The sequence below is a fragment of the Sinocyclocheilus rhinocerous genome, unplaced genomic scaffold, assembly GCF_001515625.1.
Source record: "Sinocyclocheilus rhinocerous isolate Xijiao unplaced genomic scaffold, SAMN03320098_v1.1 scaffold1325, whole genome shotgun sequence".
In the NCBI taxonomy this organism is placed as follows: domain Eukaryota; kingdom Metazoa; phylum Chordata; class Actinopteri; order Cypriniformes; family Cyprinidae; genus Sinocyclocheilus; species Sinocyclocheilus rhinocerous.
The window spans coordinates 710,837-728,318 of NW_015659004.1; the positions used below are offsets into that span (position 1 = coordinate 710,837).

The 17,482-nt window shown below is 36.3% G+C and overlaps 1 protein-coding gene across 1 annotated transcript in view; it reads left to right on the plus strand.

The window, feature by feature from the left end:
- The window catches only part of LOC107723157 (protein sidekick-1-like), a 214,505-nt gene that overhangs the window by 163,499 nt on the left and 33,524 nt on the right, over positions 1 to 17,482 (plus strand). The window contains exons 23-27 of the mRNA XM_016531683.1: positions 4,813 to 4,922; positions 5,414 to 5,564; positions 9,644 to 9,881; positions 12,652 to 12,767; positions 15,876 to 16,065. Of these exons, the coding sequence (XP_016387169.1) occupies positions 4,813 to 4,922; positions 5,414 to 5,564; positions 9,644 to 9,881; positions 12,652 to 12,767; positions 15,876 to 16,065 (805 nt within the window). The remainder of the gene's footprint in view (positions 1 to 4,812; positions 4,923 to 5,413; positions 5,565 to 9,643; positions 9,882 to 12,651; positions 12,768 to 15,875; positions 16,066 to 17,482) is intronic.

The following is a 17,482-nucleotide window of genomic DNA, read 5'->3' on the forward strand; positions in this document are numbered from 1 at the left end:
TGAACGCATTTATGCTCACAGACCAGAGACAACATTACTACAATAGGCTACATCAGCGGTTCCCAATTCCAGCCCATGTTCCGAAGTGAAGTAAACTTCAACGGATTTCCCCTGCTCAGTGCTCAGGGAGGAGGGAGCAATGAACACTGTGTAGGGATCATTTCGATCGGAACACAGTTCATGCACGTAGCTCACTTCTAATGAGCTGGTTATCTGAATCGGGCGTGTTAACTAAGCGAGACATGCAAAATATGCAGAGCGCGGGGGCACGAGGACTGGAATTGGGAACCGCTGGTCTACATCATGCGTCATTCACCAGTGAGAAAACTTTAAAAGTACTACAATACCAGGAAGGAAGATCTGGTTGTTGATGTTTGTCTGCCATTCTCGCTTTGTCTGCACAGCGTGCGTGAACGTGCTGATGACGTATCCTGTCTGCGCGAACAGGGTGCGCAGAAGTAAGGCAAATACATAAGTTGAAAAAATGTTTCTGAAGACAATCACCTATTGCACCTTTAACTTTTCTGCAGATTACTTATTTCCCCTCAAAATTGGTGAACTTTGCCACAAATTAGACTTTTCTCTCTGTATTTTTTTTTATGAATGGTAGTTTTCTCTCTGCAAATATATATAAAATTAAATATATAGTTTCACTTTGCCACAAATGTCAATAATCTGCCAGTCGAATGGTTAAATTTGCCACAAATGGCAATTTTCTCTCTGCAAAATTATTAATATTGCCTTGAAGGGCACCTTTCTCTTTGAAAAAACTCTTACCTTTTCCACAAATTGCTGTTTTCTCTCTGCAAAATATGTAACTTTGTGACGAATGGCAATTTTCCTTCTGCCGAATGGCTAACTTTTCCACAAACTGCAATTTTCTCTCTGCCAAGATTGCTCTATGGAATATGACTTTTCAGTGTATGTGCTCATAAGTATAAATGTGTGTGTGTAAGTGTTTGTGTATTTGTGGGTGTGTGTTATGCCCTTGTCTGGCAGGCTGTGCTCCAGTGAAGATGCTGTTGTCTGGCAGGTACTTCATCTCCAGGGAAAAACAGGCTTGCTCTTGCACTAAAACATCTTCCCCTGGAGAAAACGCACACACACAAGCACACATGCAAGCTCACACTCTGTATTTGACATAGTACGATGAGGCTAAGGAGATGTCATGCACCGTGTCTCCCAGCCCTTTAGGTGTGGTGTGTGTTTGTGTGTGCGCGCATATGTGTTAAGCCCCTCCTGGATGGCGTCCAGCGCTGTGCAGAGTGAAGAGAAAAACTCCTCCTAATGAGATCCCTCTCTTTTCCCCTTGGTTTTCTTCGCTCCTGTCTTTAATACTGTTTAATCGAGGGAGAGCAGGAAGGAGGGAGTCAGAGGGAGGGATGAGAGAAGAGAGAGAAGAAGATTAGAGGTACTGAGGTGGCACTAATGGGGTCTTAAGTCTATGGGTTAGAAATCAGCTTGTGTTGGGGTGTTTTTTTACAGCCGACTTCTTCACAGCTGTATCCTGGACCAGGTCGGTTGCCGATTCCAATTTCCTTTGTAATCTTTTCACCTTTCCTCTGCTCGAACAGTGCTGCACAAAACATGCTGTGTGGATGCAGTGTTTACATGGAAACGAAGTACTAGTTGTTTCAACATATGGCTTGTAATATTGAAAGGAACATATCATGGAAAACCACATTTTTCTTCCTCTCTCCCCAGTCCAACCAGATTATTCATGGATATTAAGCTGCAAAAACAATGTCACCAACAGGATCTCAATAACATATGACCTCCAACATTTTTATACAAACACCTGTTCAGTCTTAAAATGCTAATAAATACAAATAAAATAATAATAAAAAATAAAATAAAAAAGATAATTTCAACTTTTTATCTTACTGTTATGACTTTTTTTTTCGGAATTTATGTCTTACAGTATGGACTTTGCTTCTTGAAATTCTGGGGGAAAATAAGAATTGTGAGATATAAACTCAAAATTCAGACTTTTTTTCTCTGAATTATGACTTTACATTTAGCAATTCTGTTTTTTTTTCTGCCACGGATTAACATTTTTTAAAAAGGTAATTACAACATCTTATCTCACAATTTTTCCCCTTGCAAATGTGAATTTGTAATTTCTAACTCATAATTGTGACTTTTTTACTCAGAATTGTGAAAAAGGTCTAGATTGTGAGATATAAACTCAGAATTGCAAGAAATAAAGTAAAAAGGTGAGATAAGAAGTCACAGTTACCTATTTTATTTTATTTTTTATTTTATTATAGTGTGAGTGACAGAATTAACATTTTTGGGTGAACTTTCCCTTTAAATTCCCTAGCCCATTCTGATGAATGATAGTGTGAACCATGAGGTTAGCCAATCACACCAAAGGTCATTAACATATGGAAATTTGAAAAGTGCAGTAGCCAAAAACTGTCAGAGGGTCAGAGAGAGGCTGGAAAATGTAAAATGATGACTGTTTTCTGTGTAAGAAACCTTGACTAACATTATTAGTGAACTTCAGTGGGAAATTGCAATGCTTTAGAAGTGTAGAATATGGCCCCTTTTAAGTATTTTGACAGTTTATACATGGTAATGATAGGAAAGAGCTAACTGCATGAAATTAATCACAGGTTGCTCTATGAATAAATGGAAGCAGCTCTCAGTGAGGTCCTAGAGGAAACGTGAGTCACTTGATTGTGACGTTTGAAATGATAAGCAGTTTTTGTTTGCAGATAATGACTGGCTGCATTACCCAGTGTCTCGTTGTAGATTTTTTTTTTTCATGTTGTGGATCCACTTTTTTAATTAGATCATTACCTCATTACGGCCTTATTATGTAAAAAAAAAAAAAACTCTCTTTCCGGCCCTTTCCAGCTCTCACATTGTTGAGAATCTATAGCATCTTGCTTTTATTAGTGAAAAACAAAAAACACAAAGCAGAGAAAACAAAGGCAGCAGCCCTGATATGGAGTGTGTACTGCGGGCAGCTTGCTTGGGTTTGCTGTTGTGTTTCACTGTCAGTCTGAAGCTTTTCTATCATCAGCTCTGACTGCTGAATCTGACTCTCTGTATATTTGGAATGACACTCTGCCATAATAGGAATGAGGAATTCAGGATGTGTACTATACACAGTGTGGGGGACCTACATTTGCCCATATTTGCAGTATACATCAAATGAAATCTGATATTAACCGTAAGCTGTCTCAACTGTAATCTTAACATCTCATTCGTGACTGTTGATTGTCATGTTTATGTCAGTTGACTACCCAACGTTTGGGCATTTTTACTCAAAATTGGATTATAAATGTAAAAATATCTTTATGCTTTGACATATCTTGATGCCCGGTTTCATCTCTCCATTGGTTATATGTTCAAATTAGCATACTACCGTACTGCTTTTACTGTTGCTGCATTAAACAGTATGCACATTTTTTGTATGCATAGAATACAGGGATGTAAACCCTTGTGGGGTGAAAAAGGTGACAAAGATGCAACTTCGCCCCAGGAAGAATATTTTGTAAAATTTCTGCTTTAAAATGTGGCTTTATAGTCTTTTATATATATATATATATTTGTTTTAGTTGTTGTTGATCATGAGGACATAAGGAAGAAATCACCCTAGATTCTGTATAGTTTTTTTTTAAAGAGTTTTTTTTTTAAATCACTTTACTAAGGCCGCATTCACATTGTTCTTATGGAACGCTATAATAATAATTTATTTTATATTATATTATATTATATTATATTATTAATAATAATAATAATAATAATAATAATGCAGTAAAATTACTATCTTTCATTTCCAGTGTGATGTGTGATTTTCCTACCTTAGTCATTGTTAGCATACAACTTTCTTAGCTCATTATTTGATCGGCATTCTTAGATAAAATTTGATTAAAAGTGCAAAATAACCATTATTGTTATTATTTGTATTATTATTATTATTGTTGTTGTTATAATTATACATTACTTACATTTTAAATATTAGACAAACAATGAAAAAACATATTACTATTGTAGTTTAATAATACATTAATTGTACATTAAAATTACAATACTTCCCTTTATTTTATATTATATTATATTATATTATATTATTAATAATAATAATAATAATAATAATAATGCAGTAAAATTACTATCTTTCATTTCCAGTGTGATGTGTGATTTTCCTACCTTAGTCATTGTTAGCATACAACTTTCTTAGCTCATTATTTGATCGGCATTCTTAGATAAAATTTGATTAAAAGTGCAAAATAACCATTATTGTTATTATTTGTATTATTATTATTATTGTTGTTGTTATAATTATACATTACTTACATTTTAAATATTAGACAAACAATGAAAAAACATATTACTATTGTAGTTTAATAATACATTAATTGTACATTAAAATTACAATACTTCCCTTTCCAGTGCACCTGATAAAAAAAAATATATATTATAATAAAATAAAACTTTTTTAGCTATTTATTTAATTGGGCATTTGTAGATAAAATTGCATTAAAAGTTCAAAATGACCATTTTTTCTAACTTAATGACATGCATCATTGATGAGGATTGATGCAGCAACATTTATTATGGTTTAAAGCATTTATCATAATATAATGCTGTTTCTTTGTCATTTCTGTACTGCTGGAAAAAGTGCAACAACAATGCACCCTATTTATGTCTCTTGCTGATATAAACATGCAACACAGTGAGGTCCTTTGACTGCAGTGAAGAATACTACAGTTTGAAATGGTTGTCATACTGGATATTTTTTTAATGTGTGTACTTTTAAATAGCTTTTTAAATGAAAATCATCCTGTGTGTCCACAGGTGGGGACTGTGGGTGAGGACGAGGAATGGAAGGTTCTGTACGAGATGGACAGTCCACCAGCCTCAGACACTCTGGAGATTCCCAGTCTCATCCCATTTACTCAATACAGGTGAGCCTTTCGCTCCTTTGCTGAATGAAAAACCACTTTCACATCAACCTAATAAACTAAAATAGGGTGACATACGAGCCCAATAGTGTGAAAGTACCTTCACAAACCTGTTGAGTGTTTTGGTGTTTTTAGCAGGGTTTCTGAGTAATTTCAGCTGTTTATGACCTTTCAATGTTGACTAAGCACTCATTATACTCCCAGCTCTCCCTGCGTTATGTATCTCCAGCTATCTTTTTTTCCGTTTCATTTATTCTTCATTTTCTCTTTCTTTCTCTCATTCCCCTTTTCTATTTCTCTTCTTAATTGATTTTCTGAAGGACCTGTGGAAAGATTGTCTTTTGATTCTCGGCACACTATCTTGTCCTAAAGGGATTACAGCTGTAGAGATCTGTTATCCTGTCCAAAATCCCCCGTCCTCCCGCTACTCAAGAGCAAGATCGGAGAATTAAAAATGCTGTTTTTATCTCTCTCCACTTATATATTCCTTTCAGGTTCAGGATGAAGCAGGTGAACATTGTGGGTTCGAGTCCCTTCAGTCAGCCTTCTCGTGTGATGCAGACCCTGCAGTCCAATCCAGATGTGGCCCCGACAAATCTCACAGTGTTTTCTGCTAGTGAAACCAGCCTGAGGATTCGCTGGGAGGTGAGGAGCGGACACGCACACACACAGTCCACACCAAATAAAGGTTTTCATTAGGGCTGTCAATCGATTCAAATTTTTAATCTAATTAATCACATCCTTTTTCTGTGATTAATCGCGATTAATCGCACACTTCATGAAGTTAAGCTTAGACCATTTATCTTGTTTCAAATGTTTATTTTGTCATCATTTGCTATATCCAGCAAAGTAAACCAAAAGATTGAAGGGTGATTCTCAAAAATCTATATTTTCTGCAAGCTTTTTTCAAGATAAATTTAGATGTCTTTCCAAAAAATGACACTTAGAAACTCCAAAAGGACACCAAAGAACCAAAAGATATAAGGAGCCCATATAAGCACATATGAAAGAAAAAAAAATCAGAATTTTATAGTATGTGTACAGTGCAACAGCAAAGAGCTTTTTTTACATTTTAGAGAAGACAAGTTGCGAAACTGAACAGGACCACATGGAGATGCCAAAAAAAAACCTAAACCAACCGCCTGCTGACTGCATCTACAGTATCTCACAGAAGTGAGTCCACCCCTCATACTTTTGTAAATATGTTATTATATCCTTTCATGTGACAACACTGAAGAAATTACACTTTGCTACAATGTAAAGTAGTGAGTGTACTGTAGTATTTTCCCCTATACATTCCCCCAAATAACATATGCCATTTATAAGAACCAAAGCGCTTAAAAGTTTATTTTGTTGCGTCAAAAAAGGGGTGAACGTTATTGCATTTGGTGTGAACGTTATTTTAAAACCTGGAGCCCTCATAAAAATCCAGCGATTTACGCATACTCAAACACACGCAGAGATGGACACAAATACTGTTGGTTGCGCTTCTGTGCGCATGCTTTATAGGTGAGGGATATACTGGAAGAGGTTGACAGCTTATTTTTCCTGTCTGTTTTTTGCTATCAGGAGCCATAGTGTCTGTCAGTATCAGATGTAATTGCTGTTATTTTCTCCTTCAGTTCTCCTTTTTTCCCCTCTCACCTTTTCAAAGCCTGAAGAGCGATCGAAGAATTTGAGTTGTAGAGGCACATAACATGAAGGCTGTCATTTCATAAGACAGGACTCCATTTAATCTAAAAAATGGCTTCTGCAAAGCCTCCGCTGGTTGTTGTAACACATTTGTGGGGCGCTGGTGCTGAAAAAAATGACCCTCAGGACATAATAGTGCTTAATGCAGTACTTCACAAGCGCTGAAAACGAAAACGGTAACCTCTAACCCCTTCTTATGGATAGTCATTTATTACACTCGTACTAAAGCTTCTATGTAGCATTGAAGAAAAGGTTATATTTTTACCACTCTTCTGTCATTTACCAAGCAACCCAAGTTTCTTAAGTGTTAATGTCTTTAATGAGGAGAGTTGCTGTGGAAATGCTTTGAGCTTCAGAAGTATTTAGCAAACAACACTTATTAGTTTTCATTTACTAAACCATTCTGGTGTTGTATGGATTTACTTTTGTGTCTTTTTTATTCAATCAAACATACTGTGTTTGAGAGAAAAAATTATATTGTAATTTTAAAAATAACTTTTTAAACAAAAATAGTTTTTATTTGCATTATTTAATTTTTTTAATTACACTATAATTAGTTTTGTTCTCAAACACATTATGTTTGATTGAATAAAAAAGACAAAAATATATCCATAGTATTTTATTCACTAGCCACTAGTAACCAAATTGAAAAGAAATCAAAGTGAAACAAGCTTGTCACATGTTGTAGGTGGACAAAAACTCAAATTAATATAGACAAAATAGTTTTTAGAGTTTTTTTTATATCAATCATATATCAAAACATGATATTACAAGCAACTAAAGATTAGCAGCTTATTGTGGAGACCATAACGACTGAAACATTGATTTGGCCCATGCCTGTGAAGAAACTTACATCAGCATCCGTCAGCTCGCCAAAAGCATTTTAATAGAAACACTTTCAAGCAGTCAACGTACTGATGCTGTGAACATCGTAAGGTTTCGAGTGTGCATTAAAGTACTAGGCGAGCAACCATGTGCGAACTCTTGGCATCCGACGCTGGAAAATGTCTCTGAGCCGTGTGCCAATGTGCAATGCACAGCTGAAGCAGGCGAGGGAGCTGCATTACAGCCAATTTGAAATGTCATTTAATTTATGTTTATGAGGAGATTAAAGAACTTCATTTCTGTTTGCTGCACACAATTTGATGCTTGTGAAGGTTTTCATTCATCCAGATCATCTTAGAACTTAGCCACCGGGATGAGTCATGAAACATTTATTTCTAATTCCTGTTGAGTAAGATCAGCGTGCAGAAAATTAGCTAAACATTTTCAGCCCTTAAAGGTGCAGTAGGAGATCTTGGAAAATGCTAACTTTAGCCTGATAGCACTGATAGCGAACGTCCCACCCTCCCTGCAATCACTGTCCAAAGCCACGCCCCCTGAACGCATATATGCTCACAGACCAGAATACCAGAGACAACATTACTACAATCAGGGGTGTGAAGTAACGAATTACAAATACTCACGTTACTTCAGTATTATTCCATTATAATTGGCCGAAATAGTCTCGGTTACGTATGGTAACCCTCGTTCCCTGAAGGAGGGAACGGAGACGTCACGTCGCAACGGAACTCCGCCCCTTGAGGAAACGGAGCTTGGCCCGCGACTCCGAGATGATCATCTTCCCGCAATGAGAAGATGACTCATCCACAAACGCAGCTGGATGCAATAATCGCATGCCAATGTGCATTGGCTCGTTTAGTTTACACTCGAAGTAGATTGGTCTCTCTAAGCGAGATCCCAATTCGTCGGTCATCCGACGTGACGTCGAGAGTGACCGTCTGAAAGGGAACTGTTTGGACAACTAAAGTTTTTCGTTTTTAAAATTTAATTTAATTTAATTTAATTTAATTTTTTTATAAAATACTGTTCAAAAATTTGGGGTCGGTAGGATGTTTTTGAAAGAAGTCTTTTATGCTCAACAAGGCTGCATTTATTTAATAAAAAATACAGGAAAAACAGTAATATTGTGAAATATTGTTACAATTTAAAATAACTGTTTTCTATTTGAATGTATTTTAAAATGTCATTTATTCCTGTGATGGCAAAGCTGAATTTTCAGCATCATTACTCTGGTCTTCAGTTTCACATGATCCTTCAGAAATCATTCTAATATGCTGATTTGGTGCTCAAGAAACGTCTCTTATTACTATAATTTTTTTATTTAATTGTTGTGCTATTTAATGTTTTGTGGAAACCATGATGCGTTCTTTGGTAAATAGAAAGAGCAGCATTTATTTGAAATAAAAATCTTTAGTAACTATATAAAAAATTTTATTGGCACGTTATCAATTTAATGGGTTAGTACCAAATAAAATAATAGTTTATTTCTTTCTTTCTTTAAAAAAAAAAAAAAGAATGTTACTGACCCCAGACTTTTGAACAGTATTGTATCTAATTTAATTTCATTACATTAGAAAACAAAATATATGTTTATATATTTATGGATTTTTTTTTTTAATAACTTACAGTAAATCAGTATTGTTTTGGGGAAATGTTTTATTTAAAATATGTGCTGGAGATCTATTTCTATTTTTTGCTATCTAATGCAATGAAAGTCAAGTTCAGATTTGGTCTTCTTATTTTTATGTAGGTTTATCAAAGTCTGTCCTGCTCCAATGTTTTTCCTCTTCATGTTTTGTAGCCGCTTCCAGAGGCAGCTTTATTGGCACGTTATCAATTTAATGGGTTAGTACCAAATAAAATAATAGTTTATTTCTTTCTTTCTTTAAAAAAAAAAAAAAGAATGTTACTGACCCCAGACTTTTTAACAGTATTGTATCTAATTTAATTTCATTACATTAGAAAACAAAATATATGTTTATATATTTATGGATTTTTTTTTTTAATAACTTACAGTAAATCAGTATTGTTTTGGGGAAATGTTTTATTTAAAATATGTGCTGGAGATCTATTTCTATTTTTTGCTATCTAATGCAATGAAAGTCAAGTTCAGATTTGGTCTTCTTATTTTTATGTAGGTTTATCAAAGTCTGTCCTGCTCCAATGTTTTTCCTCTTCATGTTTTGTAGCCGCTTCCAGAGGCAGCTTATAACGGAAATCCTGAAAGCGTGGGTTACCGTGTACGTGCACAGAGAGCAGACGGGCTTGGACAGCCCCAGATGGAGACAGTTTCTGAGCGCTTGTCTCGGGAAGCGATGGTGGAGGGACTTGAGGAGTGGATGGAGTACGAGCTCAGCATTCAGGCCTTCAATGGCATCGGGCCTGGACCCTGGAGCAGTCCTGTGCTGGGCAAAACTAAAGAGTCAGGTGACAACATTTTCCATAAAACATGCTTGCTTTAGAAGTAGCTTCTCCACTTTTGATTTAAAAAAAAAAAAAGTAACAATCAAAATAAATGATCAAAGAAGTTTGTTTCAAAGTTTAATGTCATGCATGTGAGGAAAAGAAATAAAACTTAGTTGCTGTTTTGTATGTAACCAAATGAATTATGTTAATTTAAGCATCGTTGTGTTAATGCATTACGGTCACATTTCTATTTTGATCATTTTTCATTTTATTTGAGTGTTATAAGACAGATAGCTTTAAGTATAGGACAGATATACTTATAAAGATATGTCAGTTCATTTTTAGATTAATGCCATGAGTTGCTGCATTCCTTAGCAATTCTAAACAGACACAGTTTAGCCAGCGCCCCTCTAGCCGATTTTTAGTCGTAGGCATCATTTACATAGCCGTTGGAGACTCAGATGGAGTCTGTGCCCGAGGCCACATCTAACAGCGGGTGGGTGTTAGCAGCTCCAGTGACTCCCTGCTGAGTTAATGATCCTGCCGACCCCTAGACAACATCTAGAAAGTTTGAAATGATCAGAGGCAGCTGGTGGGGCGGGCACTTGTGGCCTTGGCGGTGACCACTTACAGATTTCAATTTGATTCTCCATGAATTTTCCTGATGATTTTGGTTTAATTTTAGAGATCACACTCATAAACTAGAACTGAGCATACACTACTGTTCAGAAGTTAGGGGGTCAGTATTTGTTGTTGTTTTTTGTTTGTTTGTTTGTTTTAAAGAAATTTATACTATTTATGAATTGATTTGCATTAAACTGATCAAAAGTGACAGTAAAGACTTTTACATTGTTACAGCTTTGCCATCACAGCAATGGATTACATTTAAAAATATACTGAAACAGAAAACTATTTATTTTTTGCTGTTTTTGCTGTATTTTTGATCAAATAAATGCAGTCCCAATGAGCATAAGAGACTTTTTTTTTTTTTTTTCAAAATTATTTTTTCAAAAAATAACAGTCTGATCCGCCTATTTTCACTTACAAAATATAAACTATCTTCGTCCTTCTCTAACAACAAATACCACTGCTATTCTTGTACATTCCTCGGTTTCGTCATGTTTAGATTACTGTTAACTCCTACATAAGCTGCAGTTGGTACAGAACTCAGCAGCACGAATTATTTCTAGAACCCCTCTCGTAGAGCATATATCCCCAGTTCTTTGCCATTTGCACTGGCCCCCGGTCAAATATATCAATTTAAAAATGTAGCTTCTTACTTACAAAACTCTTAAATAATCTTGCTCCTTCTTATCTTTCTTATCTTCTCCAAATTTACACTCCTGCACGCACCCTGAGAACCTCTTCATCTGTTTTTCTGATTCAACCACGTATTAATTTGAGCAGTATGGGGTCGAGGGCCAATAACAGTCTGATCCGCCTATTTTCACTTACAAAATATAAACTATCTTCGTCCTTCTCTAACAACAAATACCACTGCTATTCTTGTACATTCCTCGGTTTCGTCATGTTTAGATTACTGTTAACTCCTACATAAGCTGCAGTTGGTACAGAACTCAGCAGCACGAATTATTTCTAGAACCCCTCTCGTAGAGCATATATCCCCAGTTCTTTGCCATTTGCACTGGCCCCCGGTCAAATATATCAATTTAAAAATGTAGCTTCTTACTTACAAAACTCTTAAATAATCTTGCTCCTTCTTATCTTTCTTATCTTCTCCAAATTTACACTCCTGCACGCACCCTGAGAACCTCTTCATCTGTTTTTCTGATTCAACCACGTATTAATTTGAGCAGTATGGGGTCGAGGGCCTTTAGTTATACTGCCCCTTATTTGTGGAATGCTCTTCCCCAGGACATTCGCAATAGCTATAGTTTTCACAATTTTAAATCTCGTCTTAAAACTCTTACTTTTGACTGCATATATGTGGATCAATGTTTATGAATGTTCTAATTTATTTTATTGTATGGATTATGGTTGTATGGTTTTTAGGATTACTTGTAAGGCGACCTTGAGTGCCAAGAAAGGCGCCTATAAATACAATTAATTATTATTATTATTTTAAATATTGTACTAACCTCAAACTTTTGAACAGTAGTGTACCTAGTATCATTTTCCTTAGGAAACACTAAAACACAATTTTTCTGCTGGACTCCTACACCTAACTAACTAAAAGAATAAGAAAGTGCCTTTGTCGCTTCGTTTAGCAAATGAAAATCTTTATCTCACTGAAGCTGCGCATGAACATATACCGGCAAGCCCTGAAGGAACAAATACGCATCACACACATTCACGGGGTAAAGTTACCCCTTCAAATTGTATCTTAAATCAGTCCATTACAAGTGTTTATGCTCACACCGTTCTCCTGTTCTTAATTCGGCAAGCTTCACATGACAGCGAATCAGAGAGAAATGTCAGAGGCTGTTGTTTAAGCTGTCAGCACTCTTTTCCGTTTTTAATCAGTACACGTGACAGACTCAAATAGAAAGGAGTGAGATTTCAGCAAAAATACTGAGTAGATGAGAATCCCTGACCGAAATAAATTGTTCAGAGTCGGCTGGTAAGACATCAGCCTTAGGCTAATGAGCTGTATCACTTGGTGTAATTGTTTGTTCATATTATTATTAATGATAATTGGAGTCTTTTATCTTATTATTGTTCCAATAGGATGAAAAACAGCCTTTAAGTGTTGCAAAATCACTCTAACACGTGGCCTTGAGTAGGTTTTTGCTTTAGTATAAAATGGCTATTTATATGGGTGTGTTTTCAGTTCCCTCTGGTGCCCCAGAAAACGTGAGCGCAGAAGCAATGAGCTCCACGAGTATATTGGTCACCTGGGGTTCGGTCCCTGAACACCAGAAGAATGGACACATCCTTGGTTACAAGGTACGGTTACTATATCAAAGAGAATGCTTTAAGACCCTTAAAATCCCCCACAGCTTTGACTGGAGAGTCCTGCCTGCCAAAACACTGCAGAAGGGTGAATTTCTACTGTATATGGAGACGTCTGACTGGAATTATTTTATTAGCAGTGCTTGGGAAGATATTTTAATGAATGTTTCAACAAACAAAGCTATTTGCTTGCTCAGTGTTTTTTTGTTTATATAGTGAAAGTCAGTGGGGTCCAATATTTTTAAAACCTGACAACTTCATCAGAATTTTCATTTTTGGGTGCAGTATTCCTTTTAACATACCTGCAAACCTGTCATTTTTGGTCAGACTGTCAGAGAGTGAATTAGTATTTTCACTAATTAACTATTTTCATTGAGACCAATTATATACAACACACAGTATCATTTATTAGGCTGAAATTGCAGGTTTATCTTTTTTTTCTCAAATCTTTTATACACGTTTAATATGTTACTATAGATATTGGTGTTGTTTCAAAAAATTTGATTTTTTTCCCCCCCACCAGTAGAGTTTGCATATATGTTTAAAGTCAGTATGAAATGAAAATAAATACTTATTTTGTAAATGCATGTTATAGACCTATATTTTAGTTATAGACAATATTTTGACCTTGTAATGTTTCATCAAAATGTCAAAACCCAATCTTCTGGCAAAAGAACAGACATCTTTCTGGTGACGTATGCCAGACTTCTCCAGTAATTTAGTCAGCTTAAACCCTGCTCGTCCAAAATCGACAGCAAGCTTGCATTCAGATTTGCTCTCATCCAATCAACAATCGATGGGTGGTGCCAAGTCCTTGTCCTACATTTCACAAGTGTAAAAAAGAATAAGTAGAAGGAGGAGGAACCTGAGCCATATCCCCATGCAGATATTTGGAGGTGAACTCTTTTGATGTGGGAAAGTAAGAAACCATCCAGAACAGCCTAACAACCACATAGCAGAACCATTCTTAAGCACCGTAGCAAAAAAGTGTATGCAGTATGCTTCTACACATCTAATGTAATGCTTGTATCATCCACCAAAGGCACTTTATACCACAAAGAGCTCTTGATATGCACATCTACAAAAGTTCTTCCACATGCTTTAATGCACATACATTCAGCCGAACATAGTTCGTATTGAGTTCATTTTGAGCACATCTATAAACTGTATGAAGATATTGAAACCCATGTGCACTGTTGCTTGTATAAGGCTTTCTTCATTTTCTGCTTAGGCTGTGTAGAGTGACATGATGCAAGATCATGAAACTGCTGAAACAGTTTTTCCTTTTACACACTGTCGGAAGAAGCCAATTGATAAAATGCTTAGACTGTAAAAAATGAAATGAAATAACAATTAATTATTGATCTCTTCTAAAGTCAGGACCTAAGTTGAGGCAAAACTTGAACTTGATTTTTTTCGTAGTTTTTATCTGAAGAAACAGGGATGTTTGCATGTGCAAAAGATGCTCAAGTGTTGTGAGCTGTTGCTGTGTGGTTGCGTACTTCCCCAAAATCAAAAGAGCTCATCTCGACGTCTTTATTGCCACATACACACTGTAAAGTTTCAGGAGTGACAATCACATTTAAATATGGGAGCAAATCCCCTAAATCATCATTAACTCACACTTAAAATTGTGATGATTGACACTATGGTTACTGTAAGAACGTTTTGACATGTTGTGCTTGACATGTTATGACATTTGGTATCCGCTATTTTTAACCAAAGTAATATTACCAAAGACTGTCTGTGTTTGACCATTTTAACTAAGCCACCGTTGACAGAGCCGCTGTGTTTTATGTATGTTTGGAAGGTCCACTTATTATAAGAGACACTTATTAAGCATCTTTAGGCTTGGCTCATAAACTGATCCAGTTAATAGAGTTAATAAAGTAGGCAGGTGCAAGTTGTGATATATTGGTATGTGGTTTATTTCCCAGATAATACCTTTGGATTTAAGTTTATTACAGACTTGCTTTTATTTGCTCTTTTTTTTATAGCAAGATCTGGCAGCACTACTGAGTTCAAATGTACCACATTCCCTGTGATTTCTTTCACTGTGCATGCAGGAAAGAGATACAACTCTGATATGTGTTTAAATAAGTCATTAACAGCTAGTTGTTCAGTTTGGTTCCCTGCACGTTGCATAAAAGTTTTGTAAATGTTGTCACTGTCTGAATTTTTCAGCAGTTCATTTCATTGTAGAAAACAATTGTCACTCCTGTAAACAAGCACTAAAAGGCGAATTGAATACTGAATTTAACTGCTTTGTGTATGTGGCCATAATATTCTGATCTGTTTTAGCATCCGCCAGGAGTTTGCTTAAATCCCTAACCTTAAGTATGAATAGTGTGTATAGAATATTAGCAATTAGCAAGCACTACTACACACTGTACGGTTGTTGTTGAATTTAGGACATTCCAACACTCAATATCACATCAAAACTGTTTCTACATGACCTATATTTCCTTGTTTCCTTTTATCTCTAGGTCTTGTACAAAGAAAAAGATTCAGAGTGGGCTCCCCAGGTCCAGCTGGTGAACGGGAACCAGACTCACTTGCTGCTTTTAAAAAACCTTAGCAAGTTCATCTTGTATGAGGTTCAGGTGCTCGCGTTTACACGTGTCGGAGGTGGACCACCCAGCCTGCCCCCCACAGCTGAGAGAACCAAGGATGATGATGCAGGAAAGAGATACAACTCTGATACGTGTTTAAATAAGTCATTAACAGCTAGTTGTTCAGTTTGGTTCCCTGCACGTTGCATAAAAGTTTTGTAAATGCTGTCACTGTCTGAATTTTTCAGCAGTTCATTTCATTGTAGAAAACAGTTGTCACTCCTGTAAACAAGCACTAAAAGGCGAATTGAATACTGAATTTAACTGCTTTGTGTATGTGGCCATAATATTCTGATCTGTTTTAGCATCCGCCAGGAGTTTGCTTAAATCCCTAACCTTAAGTATGAATAGTGTGTATAGAATATTAGCAATTAGCAAGCACTACTACACACTGTACGGTTGTTGTTGAATTTAGGACATTCCAACACTCAATATCACATCAAAACTGTTTCTACGTGACCTATATTTCCTTGTTTCCTTTTATCTCTAGGTCTTGTACAAAGAAAAAGATTCAGAGCGGGCTCCCCAGGTCCAGCTGGTGAACGGGAACCAGACTCACTTGCTGCTTTTAAAAAACCTTAGCAAGTTCATCTTGTATGAGGTTCAGGTGCTCGCGTTTACACGTGTCGGAGGTGGACCACCCAGCCTGCCCCCCACAGCTGAGAGAACCAAGGATGATGGTAAGCAACCAATAAAATCAATGCATCGCCCACTGAACAGAATGCATCATCTAATTCTTCACACGTTCCCACTGGTTATGACAAATCACACACGCATAATAAAAGCAAAAATAAATGTTCGCACACACATTGGGACAAAATTAGACTTTGAGTGAAAGCTACCCATTTAGCAGATGTTCCTTTACACACTCACACACCGGTAAACACGCACACTCACACATTTAGCAATTAGCAAGCACTACTACACACTGTACGGTTGTTGTTGAATTTAGGATATTCTAACACTCAATATCACATCAAAACTGTTTCTACATGACCTATATTTCCTTGTTTCCTTTTATCTCTAGGTCTTGTACAAAGAAAAAGATTCAGAGTGGGCTCCCCAGGTCCAGCTGGTGAACGGGAACCAGACTCACTTGCTGCTTTTAAAAAACCTTAGCAAGTTCATCTTGTATGAGGTTCAGGTGCTCGCGTTTACACGTGTCGGAGGTGGACCACCCAGCCTGCCCCCCACAGCTGAGAGAACCAAGGATGATGGTAAGCAACCAATAAAATCAATGCATCGCCCACTGAACAGAACGCATCATCTAATTCTTCACACGTTCCCACTGGTTATGACAAATCACACACGCATAATAAAAGCAAAAATAAATGTTCGCACACACATTGGGACAAAATTAGACTTTGAGTGAAAGCTACCCATTTAGCAGATGTTCCTTTACACACTCACACACCGGTAAACACGCACACTCACACATTCATAATGGTAGCTCATAGTTATGCCTTGCTTCATGCTCTGGTGGTTTCCAGCTGTGCCCGACATTCAGACTGGCATTACCTCCCACGTGGCTCCAGACACAGACAAACACACACTCGCCTGGCCTCCTGGTGCCCCCACTGCATGAAACCCCATCCTGCATTACTGCATTCGCTTGAGTCACCTGTCTGAACCACCTCTCACTCGCTCGATTTTCTTATCCCAGCTCACTCAAAATTCACTAATGAGATCTCAATCTGTTCTCAGACAGAAATTACATTAAAGTGTGACTTGCGAAATCCTTACACTTTTCAGATATTTTTTTTTCCTGAGAACAAGTCTCCAGTATCTCATGTGTGTCTCCTGTTTGTCAGCTTAACCTAAATTATTCAAAATTACTATTCAATTACTAAAATGATTTTAATTATTGTATTTATAATTAAATTATTGTATATTTTATACGTCTATTTTATTATTTTTATAATTATATTCTCAGTTCTGTAATGAGCAATAATAAAAAGAATACTTTTAATACAGTAATCGCCCATTTTTAATTACAAAAATAACAAGCATAACTTAAATTATTCAACATGCAATTACTATACTTATTATATATATATATATATATATATATATATATATATATACACAGTTACTTTA